Here is a 14,640-nt window from a genome sequence, read left to right on the forward strand (position 1 = left end):
AGAGCAAAAAAGCTATGATATGCATTATAAAGGAAATGTCTGTGTTAAGTAAACTCTGTTCTGACAAGAGTCAAACAACAATAGACAGAGGCATATCTTAAAGACACTGTGTGTTCAGCTCCAGATCACCGCAAGAAAGCAGGTACAGCAATATAGCAAGTTGTGCTGGTGGAGCCATCTGTGAAGTACAATGAAGCGAAGCATGATAAAATAAGGTGTGTGTAAAATTGGATATCTGCCGAAACCAGTTCGGCTCAGTGGATGGAGCATCAGCCTGCGGACTGAAGGGTCCCAGGTTCAATTCTGGTCAAGGGCATGTACCTGGGTTGCGGGCACATCCCCAGTGGAAGATGTGCAGGAGGCAGCTGATCGATGTTTCTAACTCTCTGTCTCTCTCCCTTCCTCTCTGTAAAAAACCAATAAAATAAAAAAAAAATAAATAAAATAAAATAAAATATAAAATAAAATAAATAAAATAAAATAAAATACTTGGATATCTTTAAACAGAAACACACATAAAACAAGATTACATACTGATTAGATGACAAAAATGTGACCAAAGAGGGTTGCAAGAAATCTAACCCTGTTATTTCCCTGAGGAGTAAATAGTTCAGTATCACTAAATCAGTGCTCATGAGAACTTTGTACAAAATAATTAGTGAATAACGAGAATTGACTCTATGTGTATACACACATATATGTGCAAAACCAACTCAATGAAGATAATCTTTCAACAAGGTGTACTGGGCCCACCAATAGACAATCTATCAATATTTTTGTCTACAAGAAAATTAAGAGAATTAATTTGACAAATTCTAAGTTTTTCAAACAAGATTCATTTTAATACGGACATTCATATTAGACATGTTCAAAATTACTGCCATCAGACCACTATTTAGAGAAGAAACTGCTATTTTAGCCCAGCGATCGGAGATAGTACTATTCTATACTAATAAAAGCCTAGGTCAGTGGTCGGCAAACCCATTAGTCAACAGAGCCAAATATCAACAGTACGATTGAAATTTCTTTTGAGAGCCAAATTTTTTAAACTTAAACTATATAGGTAGGTACACTGTTATTAACTTAATTAGAGCACTCCTAAGCTGGCCTTTGCTAAAAACGTCCTCAATCTGATTGAGGTACGTTCGCTGAGGTCGACCCCTTCCAACTCTCTCGTCCACACTTGTCTTGTATGTATAGTTGTTTCATCTATCTCCTTTCGTTCATCCTCTCTATATGTCCAAACCATCTCAACATACCTTTCTCAATCCTCAACACTACATCTTCTTTCACTCCACAATATTCCCTAAAATTAACTTAATGAACTTTAAAGTTTTAAGTCAACTTCACACTGTACATGCGCGCCCGCACGTGGTATTTTGTGGAAGAGCCACACTCAAGAGGCCAAAGATCAGCATGTGGCTCACGAGCCGCGGTTTGCCAACCACTGGCGTAGGTGGTCCTTGTGCGCAACATCATCACAAGATGGCTGTGTGCACAGTGGAGGTGGGGCCGGGCAGCCGCTCCGCTCCGCACTGTGAGGCCAGGGGGTCCCATGGCTCCACATAGCTTGGAGGAAGCCGGTATTTCCACCGCCTTGCATGAGGCAGCCGATCGGGCCAGCAGGGGAGGGCAGTTGGTGGCGACCAGGCCGGCAGGGAGGCAGTTAGGCTGACAGGGGAGCAGACGGGGGCAGGCTGGCAGGCAGAAGCGGTTTGGGGCAATTAGGCAGGCGGACAGTTAGGAGCCGACAGTCCCGGATGGTAATTATCAGGGAATGTTAGGTTCACTGGTCTACCAAAAAACAAAGTTTTCATAGATGGCCTTATTGAGCAGCCTTTAAACATGGGCTTTTATTTTGTTTTTGTTTTTTTAAATATATTTTATTGATTTTTTACAGAGAGGAAGGGAGAGAGATAGAGAGTTAGAAACATCGATGAGAGAGAAACATTGATCAGCTGCCTCCTGTACATCTCCTACTGGGGATGTGCCCGCAACCCAGGTACATGCCCTTGAACAGAATCAAACCTGGGACCTTTCAGTCCACAGGCTGACACTCTATCCACTTAGCCAAACCGGTTTTGGTGTAAACATGGGTTTTTTACATTTATCCCTGTTACTAGGAAGCTCACAGGATCTAAACACAACAAAAATCACCTTTTCTTTTACAGAAGAAATTTTGTAGCCAGAGTCCCTTAGGTCTGGGGGTAAAACAAACAGGTAAAACATTTAAGTCAGCCGAAACCGGTTTGCTCAGTGGATAGAGCGTCGGCCTGCGGACTGAAGGGTCCCGGGTTCGATTCCGGTCAAGGGCATGTACCTGGGTTGTGGGCACATCCCCAGTGGGAGATGTGCAGGAGGCAGCTCATCGATGTTTCTCTCTCATCGATGTTTCTAACTCTCTGTCTCTCTCCCTTCCTCTCTGTGAAAAATCAATAAAATATATTTAAAAAAAACGAAAAAAACATTTAAGTCAGAAGCACCTTAGTAATATCAGAAGACTTTGGTGGCAGAATTTAGCTTTTTGGCATTACTAATTCCTTATGTAAGTGTTAAACCCTCAAGAACGAAATCACATCAATAGGTATTCCTCAAACATCAGACACAGAATAGAAAACCAAAGTAATCTGCCCAGCCCATGTTGTTCAGTGGTTGGGCATTGACCCAGGAACCAAGGGGTCACAGTTCAATTCCTGGTCAGGGTACATGCCCCAGGTTGTAGGCTCAATCCCCAGTAGGGGGCATGCAAGAGGCAGGCAATCGATGGCGTTTATTTCTCATCTATGTTTCTATCTATCCCTATCCCATCCTTTCTGTCTAAAAAAATCAATAAAAACATATTTTTTAAAAAAGAAAAGAAAACCAATGTAATCTGATTGAAAAACTACTTCTACATTTAAATCTCTATTTTGTCCATGAGTAATAGCCAGTTGAAAAAAAGTTAACTTCATCATCAGATGATGCCATAAAATCCAATAAATTCCACGTATTTCTTAAATTTGAAAACTTTTTGATGGCACTTTAATACAAAATTAATTTTTACTTTTAAAAGTAGTTCCAAAAATATAGCCAAGTAGTTTGATGTCCTCAGCAAATCATCAGTAAGTAAACATTACTGTACTAACCCAGTAGTCAGTCATCTATTTCAACAAACTCAGATTTTCCTGAAAATTTTTAAAGGTTACTTTTAAATTGCCCACTCATAAAAATATTGAGCTCACTATACCTCTAAAGAATAGAGGAAGTTTTATTATACAGTGCTCTTAAATTTTCCTGATATAGGTCAGTTTAAGGCAGGCTCAATTCTTCATTACAAGTCAATATAAATCTAACATTGACTACAATAAAGCAAGTCTCATATTCATCGTTTATATTAACCATATAAGCTGTGATGGATTCTTTCAAGGCAAAGTTACCTCCCAAATCCAAAAGATTACGTACCAGACATTAAGTAACCGGTCATGTACTGCTCCAGATAAAAAATAAAGACCTGAAATTCCATCAAATGGCTGGCTCTCATTAGGAGGTCTGATAGTAGTGAACATAAGTGATGAAACCGGCGTTGCATGTCCCGTGAAGTGCTAAAAAAAAAAAAAAAAGTTACATCATGTGTATGAGGATATAAAACAGTAAAAAAGTTAAGAGTCTATATGTATCATAAGACATATCTGAAATCAGAGCTCCAGACTAAAGTTAACAAATTTAATTCTAAGAACTAAGGTTATTTGTGCTGTATTCTCACTTCTTAAAAAGTCCATCAGAAAAAAATAAAAATTAAGATGCTCCTTTTAACTCCCATGATAGTACTCCACTACCTGTGGTTCTGCCATTTTTGAGTTAAAGATCCACTTAATTCTACTCAATTTTTAAAGGGCTGATAAGGTGCTCAGACACAGCCAAGGAATTGTAGGTCTTCATTTACTCTCAGTGAGTCGAAACCACAATTTTAAGGCATCATCACAGCACCAAAAGTTCAGTAATCCCTAAGAACACTCAAATCTAAAACTAATCTTCAGTTAAATACTTTTAAGTGGACCAAATGCTGGATGCAAGCTAGAAATCAAAATCACTAAATCACTGCATACTAGAGTAAAAGATTTTTAATTATAATTCCACTCATTTGGTCTATTCATTTTCCCAATGCATGTGGAGTGGACATGTATAACCTATTTAATATTTCACATCAACAAACCAGATTTGGAGGCTAACTTTTGTCTATTAATTCTATTATTTGATATGTTTAAAAATAAAGAATCTGTTTTGTTTTTAAATGTTTTTACTGATTTTTAGGTAGAGAGAAAGGGAGAGAGGGGATAGAACCATCAATGATGAGAGAAAATCATTGATCAGGCACCTCCTGCACACCCCCTGCCCCCTACTGGGGATCGAGACAGCAACCCAGCATGTGCCCTGACCGGGAATCAAACTCAGGATCTCTTGGTCCATGGGACAATGCTCAATCCACTGGCCACACAAGCCAGGCAAGAATCTGTATTCTTAAAATAATATACTATGGCTCATAACCTCTGATTTCTCCATACTTACTTTAGATGACTTATTACGCTTACAACTAATTTGATTCACTCACTCTGTAGAGTTCTTTGGTCTCCAAAACCCATAGTTTGATTGTTCGACCAGCTGAAAGCAACATCTTTCCATCTGGGCTGATACACAGGGAACTAACGCTGCTATTGTCACCTTTCCATTTGCTGTATTGTGAAGAGAAACAAAAATATCTCAATACAGAGGAAACTTTATATTCAAAGCAAAAACGTAACAAAAGACAAATCAGACATTAAAAATATCAACTAAGGTTCAATGCCAAATTGCATTCCCTAAAAGCTTACGTCAAGAAACTAACCTTGAACATATCACTGAGGTAAAGCATCCCTGATAAGATTGGTTCTTAAAAGGCATCAGGAAATGGTTAAGAGATGTTAAGAATGTAAAATTGGTAGTTGCATACCCTGTGATCCATGAGGTGGATTTTGTTAATGCCAAGAAATTACCATGCTGGCTGGACCTCTGCAAGTCCATCCTATCTCCCCTCCCCCCCCGCCCCCCCCCCCATGGTTCCTTGCTCTGGAGAGCTGGCTTTATAGGTATGTATATATGTATGTATGTATGTATTTTTATTGATTTCAGAGAGGAAGGAAGAGGGAGAGAGAGCTAGAAATATCAACAATGAGAGAGAATCATTGATAGGCTGCCTCCTGCACACCCACCCCACCCCACTGGGGATCGAGCCCGCAACCCAGGTATGTGCTCTTGACCAGAATCGAACCTGGGACCCTTCAGACCACAAACCAACGCTCTATCCACTGAGCCAAACCAGCTAGGGCTTGAGAGCTGGCTTTTTAAAAAATATGTGTATTTTTATTGATTTCAGAGAGGAAGGGAGAGGGGAGAGATAGAAACACCAATGATGAGAGAGAATCATTGATCGGCTGTCCCCCACCTCCCCCCACATGCCTCCTGTTGGGGATTAAGCCCGCCACCTTGGGCATGTGCCCTGATAAGGAAGTGAACCGTGACCTCCTGGTTCATAGGTTAACACTCAACCACTGAGCCACACGGGCTGGGCTGGAGAACTGGCTTTTAATTTACCTAATAATACAAATGACTCCTCAACCAAAAAGGTTATTTCATCCCAAATCCACATAGATGAGCCCCATCTGATAGGGTAAATTAGTTGTAGATGATTCCTTTTTAATACCTCAAATACAATTAGTAACGTGAGTCTTTGCAGTTTGCTGCACACATTAATACTGTCATAGGCAGCAGGGAGCTTAGCTATTCACTTATAAATCAAGAAATAATAGTAGCAAACTTATGACCAAAAGAGGTTAACTCTAAAGTGAAAGAAAATGTATTGCTCTACCAATCACATTGGAAGGTCAAATTACTCATTTGAAAAAAACTTAAGATTCCTACCTTATAATATATGCACAGAAGACTTACTAAAAATAAGTACTGAAAAATATATAAAACCAACTTTATAATCCTGGGGTTAGGACAGGTTTTCCAAAGCAATTACAAACCAGAACTCATAAAGGAAAAAAAAAATTACCTGATTTATATCTGTACAAAATAAGTGATAAAAGCAAAAGGCTAGGAGAAAATATTATACGTATATACTAGCCCCACTGGCGTGGCTCAGTGATTGAGTGTCGACCTATGAACCAGGAGGTTATGGTTCGATTCCCTGTTAGGGCATATGCCCGGGTTACGGGCTCAATCCCCAGTGTGGGGCGGGCAGGAGCCTGCAGATCAATGATTCTCACCATTGATGTTTCTATCTCTCTCTCCCTCTCCCTTCCCTCTGAAATCAATAGAAATATATTTCTTTAAAAAGAAAATGCCAGCACAGAGCTAATATCATCACCACTTCCTCCACCCGCTCCCCCATTAAGAGCTTTGCAAATCAAAATGTAACCCTCCTATATCAGCATCACCTGAAAATTTATTAGAATTACATATTTCCAAGCCCCAACCTAGACCTACTAAATCAGATTAGAATTACATATTTCCAAGCCCCAACCTAGACCTACTAAATCAGACCTGTATGCACAAGTATTGTATATGCACAGCAGAGCTTGAAAAACACTCGATCAGAAGACCACTCTGGGAAATGTGATTGGTTCCAGAGGAATGACCCACACACTGAAATCTGAAGGCCGCCCAATAATTCTACAAATAAAGTCCAACAATTGAGCCACACAACACACACAGTCCTTCCAGTAAGATTTTTAATGTTTCATTTTCAAAAGCAACAGCCAGCCAAAGACCTGCACTTTTTTGAAGATGCCTTTCACATTAAAGACACAGATTGAAATCAAACAAAACACAAGAGACAAAAGAAATAAACTTTAAATCCTATAACTAATATCTTTAGAGTTAGAATACAGTAAGTGCATAAAAGGAGCATGATGCAACAAAAAATATTAAGAACAGCCGAAACCGGTTTGGCTCGGTGGATGGCGCGTCGGCCTGCGGACTGAAAGGTCCCAGGTTCGATTCCGGTCAAGGGCATGTACCTGGGTTGCGGGCACATCCCCAGTGGGAGATGTGCAGGAGGCAGCTGATCGATGTTTCTCTCTCATCGATGTTTCTAACTATCTCTCTCCCTTTCTCTCTGTAAAAAATCAATAAAATATATTTTAAAAAAAAATATTAAGAACAAAAAATAGCTCCTGTAAGTTAAAAAATATGGTAAGAGAAATTTAAAAATTCAATAAAAAATTTGGAAGATAAAATTGAAAAAATTCCCCAGCTAACAGAAGAGAAAGACAAGAGAAAAAATGAGAGAAAAAAAAAAAATACAAATCTTAAAGCAGTAATCCAGGAGATAGAAAATCTAAACAACAGTGAATTCAAGAGAATGATTGAAAAAAATTATAACAACAACAACAAAACCACAGAGGGGACGAATATAGTAAAGAAAATACAGATTTCCAGGCTAAATGGTCTCCCAAATTCCAATATAATTCAGTGATTAACGGAAAAAAAAAATCTCAGGATATTTTAGAGTACTAAGGATAATTAACACTGAAAGCTATAAAACCAATGAACCAATGCTTCAAAATACTGAGGGAAAATTATTTCCAACTTAAAATTATTTATCTTCAAACTATGAATCAACTGTGAGGCTAGAATAATGACTCTCGTGAGCAAGCAAAATTTCAATAAATTTACCATCCATGCACCCTTTCTTAGTAAGTTTCACGAAAAGAAGGGAGCAAAAAGACCCCGAATAGCCACAGCAATCCTGAGAAAGAAGAACAAAGTTGGAGGGATCACACTACCAGATATCAAGCTATATTACCAAGCCACAGTTCTCAAAACTGCCTGGTACTGGCGCAAGAACAGACATAGACCAATGGAACAGAACAGAGAACGCAGAAATCGATCCAAGCCATTATGCTCAATTCATTATTGACAAAGGAGGCAAGAGCATAGAATGGAGTCAAGACAGTCTCTTCAATAAATGGTGCTAGGAAATTTGGTCAGATACATGCAAAAAAAAAAAAAATGAAACTAGATCACCAACTTACACCATACACAAAAACAAACTCAAAATGGCTAAAGGACTTAAATGTAAGATGGGAAACTATAAAAATCCTGCAAGGCTCCATAGGCAGCAAAATAGCAGACATACATTGTAGCAATGTCTTTACCAACACAGCTCCTAGGGCAATGGAGACTAAGGAGAAAATAAACAAATGGGACTACATCAAAATAAAAAGCTTCTGCACAACAAAAGAAACCATCAACAAAACAACAAAAAAGCCCACTGCATGGGAGGGCATATTTGCCAATGCTATTTCAGAAAAGGGTTTAATCTTCAAAATTTACAGAGAACTCATACAACTTAACAAAAGGAAGATAAACAATCCAATAAAAAATGGGCAAAGGACATAGACACTTTTCGAAAGAGGACATACAGAAGGCCCAGAGACACATGAAAACATGCTCGAAGTCACTAATCATCCCAGAGATGCAAATCAAAATGACAATGAGATACCATCTCACACCTGTCAGAATAGCTATCATCAGAAATCAACAAACGACAAGTGCTGGGACAAGTGCTGGCGAGGATGCGGAGAAAAAGGAACCCTTGTGCACTGCTGGTGGGAATACAGACTGGTGCAGCCACTGTGGAAGACAGTATGGAGTTTCCTCAAAGTTAAAAATGGAACTCCCATTTGACCCAGTAATCCCACTTCTAGGACTATAAACCAGAAACCAAACACAAATAAAGGCTACGTCTGACAAGAGAATTTTCAAGATGACGGAGAAAGGAAATCCCAGGACAACTGCTCAGCAGACCCTCCAAGAAACCAGAATCACCAATCAGAAAGGATATATGCACCCCTATATTCATAGCAGCACAATTTACAATAGCAAAGATTTGGAGGCAACCTAAGTGCCCATCAGCAGATGAGTGGATCAAAAAACTGAGGTACATCTACACAATGGAATACTATGCCACTATAAAAAAGAAGGAACTTTTACCATTTTGCAACAGCATGGATGGAACTGAAGAGCATCATACTAAGCGAAATAAGCCAGTGGGAGAAAGATAAATATCATATGTTCTCACTCATATGTGGGATACAATGATCACATAATCTGATGAACAGAAATAGATCCAGAAACAAATGGCGGGGTGGAAGGGTGAGGGAGCAACCAAAGGACTTGTTTGCATGCATATTAGCATAACCAATGGACACAGACACTGGAGTGGTGGGGGCTTGCCCGGGGTGGGAATGGCTGCGGGGAAGGGGGGGTGTCAATCAGGGAAAAAGGAGACATGTAAAACTTTAGACAATAAATAAAAAAATAAAAAATTGAATAAACTTGGTTTCATGGAGGGGGGAAAAAAGGAGCAAACCAACAATGAAACATGGAATTTAGGAAATAAAGGCTACAGCTGACAAGAGAATTTTCAAGATGACGGAGAAAGGAAATCCCAGGACAACTGTTCAGCAGACCCTCCAAGGCAGAAGTCCTCCAAGAAATGAATGTAATTGGAGGAAAGCCTCCAATAAATAATAAAACTGATGTGTCTAAAAATAACTGAGAATTATACTACTATAGAAGTGAGAATGAAATGACAGGTATATACAAACCTAAGCAAATGTACAATAAGTCCCTCAAACTAGCTTCTTCCAATATATTCTAGACATTGGTGACAGATTACTTTTTCCAAAGCATTATTTTGGTTATTCTATTTCCAAGACACTGCCCTTCACTGACTCTCTCCTGCTTACCAAATAGTTGTTTGTGGTTTTTACCTGCCACTTAAGGCCAGACTCTTAAGATACTTTGGTTCATACCCTCTACCAAAAAACTCTAATATGTCCCTCATCTAAGTACTCTACTCAGTTCTAAGAAAATATCTCACTTCCTTTTCTCCTAGCCTTTGCCATTTCCCCACCTTACTTTCCTCATCCTTGGAAGGATTCTCCCAGCCTTTTCTATCCAAATCTTATCTACATTCTAGAAAGCCCAACAGAAATCTCTACTCTTCCACCAGGCCTTTCCAACACTACCCTACTCATGTGACCAGTCATCACATGCTATCTGATGACATCTCTTGCGCAGTTATCTTTTATAGCATTATTTAACTTTTGTGTATGCAAGATTTCATTAAAAGTTCCTTGCCTAGCCCTAACCAGTTTGGCTCAATGGATAGAGCATCAGCCTGCAGACTCAAAGGTCCCAGGTTCTATTCCAGTCAAGGGCATGTACCTTGGTTGCAGGCACATACCCAGTAGGGAGTGTGCAGGAGGCAGCTGATCGATGTTTCTCTCTCATCGATGTTTCTAACTCTCTATCCCTCTCCCTTCCTCTCTGTAAGAAATCAATAAAATATATTTAAAAAAACAAAAAAAGTTCCTTGCCTAGCTGATGTGGCTCAGTGGATTGAGTGTTGTCCTATGGACTAAGAGGTCCCAGGTTCGGTTCCTGGTCAAGGCACATATCCAGGTTGTGGCCTTGTTCCCCAGTAAGGGGTGTGAGGAGGCAGCCAATCAATGATTCTCTCATGGATGTTTTTATCTCTCTCTCCCTACCTCTCTGAAATAAATAAAAATATATTTTTTAAAGTTCCTTGAGGAGAGTCTATAGCCTTATAGGCTCTTAAGCCTGTAAGAGTGGCAACATTCCCCAATATGCCCAATATCAAATTTTACTTATAGCAAGAATACAATATTGGGGGAAAATAAAAAAGAACAGTCTTGATTTGTCAAATTCTAATGTATCTCCAAGTCACTCCTCCAATACTGCAGAACCATCAATGTTACTCACCACTTTACTTTGCACGTCTGTGTATTCCATTCCACAATATGTTTATCATCTGAACAACTATACAAACAGCCATTGTCTTGATGCCACTGTATGCAATTGACTTTGTTGTCATGTCCACCGCTCTGTAAATTTAAAAAAAGGAGATGAAAGGGAAAAAAATCTCATATGCACCCTGGAATTATCACTAAACAGTTAACTAAAACATTAGGCTTAGGTTAAACTAAAAACACCTATATCTATCTCTTTCCAACACCAAAAATGAGATGAATCAGCCATAATTTCATCAAATGCTAACCTTCCCTTCTCTGCTGGAAAAACATACTTCTACATGCTAAGTTAAAGGATCCTAATCCTAACCACAACTGCTTTTAACAGGTATGCCACCATAAAGCATGGCACATACTTCATATACAGTGGCAAAAAAACTGTGACACCTGAGTGAACTAGTGAAGTCCAATCCTAAGAGTTTAAAGTCAACATTTTGGATAAAAATCATGGCCAGTCAAAACTATCATTAAAAATCCTTTTTAAGCCGAGGCCGGTTTGGCTCAGTGAATGGAGCATCGGCCTGCAGACTGAAGGGTACCAGGTTCGATTTCGGTCAGGGGCATGTACCTTGGTTGCAGGCACATCCCCCGTGGGGAGTGTGCAGGAGGCAGCTGATCGATGTCTCTCTCTCTCTCATCCATGTTTCTCACTCTCTCTCTCTCTCCCTTCCTCTCTGTAAGGAATCAATAGGATATATTTAAAAAAAAAAAAAAAATCCTTTTTAAAAGGTGCCAAAACTCTCTCTAATAAAGAAATCACTGTTATTTTCAGGCAAACACTAAATGTTTCTTTGGGTCTTAGATATCATATTAATGATACTTCAAACATTCTAAACATGGCAAGATGCTCGCTTACTCAGAGGCACAAGATTTAAAAAAAATTTCATCGCTTATCAAATTAGCTGTTTTTTGGTTAGTGTTATTGCTGTTTTAATGGGAATATTCAAAGGAGGCAATAATTCTATTGGTACTATCCTTCCATTGCTGATGTAAGTACAAATCAGGAAAACTTCCAGCAAATATTTTATACTATGTATAAAACCCCTTAATATTCAAAACCTTTGACTCATTAATTGCAGGTTAGTAATTCTGGGAATTCATGTAAAAAAAAATTAGAACACCAAACATATATCAGAAACCACCTAAATGGTAATAGTTAAATCATTAAGGAACTATCCAATTTAATGGTATTTTAGACAGTCATTAAAAGTATTTATAAATAGTTCTTGACAAATATGAAAATTGTTTACATTGTAATGGGATGGAAAATATCAGGATACAAAATACATGAACAGACAACCCAAATGTACTTTTTAAACATATGCATAAAGCCAAGAAATATATAATATATCAAATAGGACCTTTCAGTAATAGATTTAGGTATAAAATTTTTTACTTTTCAACATTATGTAGTTCAAAATTATCCATAGGTAAGATGTTACTTAAAAAAGAAAACATTTACTCATATCTACAGAAAGCATTCCTATATAGTGAACACCAAAATATATATTGCAATAAATCTTGTCTGAAACAAAGTGTGCCAGAAGTTACTATCTTGCAGAGGTAAACCCTCACTTCTCTGCTCTGCAATGCCATGGCTGGCTTCTACAAACCATATTTCTGTTTTGCCAGCTGGATGGCCAGGAGACTCCACCAATAAGGGGTGCTAAGGGACTTATTCCTTCCTGTCTCCCAGTTTGCATCACCCCACTGCTTTTTCAACGCAGCAGTGGCAATCTTTTTAGCAGTGGCTGAATGCAATTTGTCCAGCACTTGGAGAACCAGTTTCATCACCTCCCTTCAGAGACACCTGCAGTCAGCTGGAGCCCCCTCCTCAGAGTTCTGGACCCCGGGCCCATGGGGCCAACTCCTGCTCAAGAGACAGCGCCACATGAAGAGCCACACTTGCTCAGCAATAATTCCAACCATCTCCTTCGTTCTCTAACCTAGAGATGGAGGACTTCTTCCTGAAGTTGTTATCTGTGATACTTAGCATTCTTTTTGCCCTTTCTTGTTTTCAATTTAGTCAACATTTTTTCATATCCTGATGTATAAGAACAATGTTGCCTATCATAGCTATGATTAAATATTATGTTCAGAATTTTAAATGTGTAAGGGGCAAAAAAAATGCACCCATAGTGCACCTGTAGCTCCTATAGCATATCCTAAAGTTTTTATTTAATAAATCTCTTATCTTTATATCACATACACACATACTTACTACTAATTTACTGTGTAATTCTCCTTTTACTGTACTGTATAATAAAATACTACCAACTGCTGTACCAAGAGCCAACAAGTCAATCTGGTTACTTGTTTCTATAGGTTCTGATTTCCTTTTTTTCCTCTGGGGACTTTCCTAAAAATAAAAGATAAAAAATGTTTAGTTTGTATTTTAAACACTGAAACATCATTAATGCATAAATGCAAATGCCCAATAGCCCACAAAGGAAATGTAATTGCACTAAGTGACATTACTTAAAAAAAAAAGTGGAGGTAGGATTCCCACTTTCTCACTACTTAGAAAAAAAAACAATCCAACAGAAGAAGAGCGCCTAATTCTCGTCCCCCTATCTCAGCCGTGGGCAAACTACGGCCCGTGGGCCGGATCCAGCCCGTTTGAAATGAATAAAACTAAAAAAAAAAAAAAAAAGACTGTACCCTTTTATGTAATGATGTTTACTTTGAATTTATATTAGTTCACACAAACACTCCATCCATGCTATTGTTCCGGCCCTCCGGTCCAGTTTAAGAACCCATTGTGGCCCTCGAGTCAAAAAGTTTGCCCACCCCTGCCCTATCTCCTACTTCCCTGGAAGGAAGGTGTCAAATAGAACAACTTGGTACGCTCTTGATATTCTCTTAACAAGTCCAATGCACCAATCCCAAGCAGAGAGATGACAGACCCATACCTATGTAGCCAACATCCCCCCTTCCACCTCATCTTTTCTTTCACATTCTAGCTTCGTTTTTTGGAAAACAGACACAAATATTTTAATATTTATAAAATGCATTTACTTCAATTTGAGTGAAAAAATTGCTGTAACTAAAGAGCAGCACAGAGTTAGTCTAAAAGTTCCATGTTGTCTTGATTCCAATGACAGAAGAGGCACAACTTTAAATCTAGTGTCAAAGGCGACAGACTTGGATTTATTTCAAAAATGATAGTAACAGCTGTCTGTCCATCAAAAGACAATCAATGATTCCAACTTCAGAGTACTATATCAGTTTATAATGCTGAAAAATTATAATTTCTGAATTTATCTTCCATGTTTGTAATTTCTTAAAATCAAAGCTTCCCAGCCTCTACTTTAGCATAAAGAAGCTGAAAAATCCATTCTTTTAGTGTAAAATGGACCAATACCCAAAGGGACATTTTCCCAGTACTGCACGATCTTTGCTCTACAGCACAAAAAAGCAGTCCAGGATACATAAAAATCTGCTCAACCCAAAACCCACCAATGAAAACTATGTTACCAGTGCATAAAGAATATCAAGGAGTAGATTTATAAGGCATTTTCCATGTTTTTCTTTATGTTATCTTATAGAGATGGTACATTTGAAGAATGATTCACTGGGCATACTTATCAACAACAATAAAAAAGATTTAACTAAAAATAGGTTAACGTTCTACACACAGAAAAAATAACACACATTTAGCAAGTCCTGAAAAATGTATCCACCTTCATAGACCCAAAAGAGATGTTACAATTAAAAGCCGAAATATAAATCAATCTGATAATCTCTAGAGTAACATTTAATTTGCTTGAAGCTTTGAAAC

At 38.4% G+C, this 14,640-nt stretch overlaps 1 protein-coding gene and 1 non-coding gene across 2 annotated transcripts in view; both read right to left on the minus strand.

Annotated features, from left to right (window-relative positions):
- WDR43 (WD repeat domain 43) overlaps positions 1 to 14,640 on the minus strand; it is a 39,433-nt gene that overhangs the window by 20,046 nt on the left and 4,747 nt on the right. The window contains exons 2-5 of the mRNA XM_059660222.1: positions 13,081 to 13,218; positions 10,813 to 10,934; positions 4,589 to 4,709; positions 3,442 to 3,581 (exon numbers count right to left, since the gene is read on the minus strand). Of these exons, the coding sequence (XP_059516205.1) occupies positions 3,442 to 3,581; positions 4,589 to 4,709; positions 10,813 to 10,934; positions 13,081 to 13,218 (521 nt within the window). The remainder of the gene's footprint in view (positions 1 to 3,441; positions 3,582 to 4,588; positions 4,710 to 10,812; positions 10,935 to 13,080; positions 13,219 to 14,640) is intronic.
- LOC132214090 (small nucleolar RNA SNORD53/SNORD92) lies at positions 3,883 to 3,966 on the minus strand. The gene has a single exon (XR_009448185.1). It is a non-coding gene; the product is annotated as a small nucleolar RNA SNORD53/SNORD92 (small nucleolar RNA).

Source organism: Myotis daubentonii, chromosome 12 (genome assembly GCF_963259705.1).
Source record: "Myotis daubentonii chromosome 12, mMyoDau2.1, whole genome shotgun sequence".
Lineage (NCBI taxonomy): Eukaryota > Metazoa > Chordata > Mammalia > Chiroptera > Vespertilionidae > Myotis > Myotis daubentonii.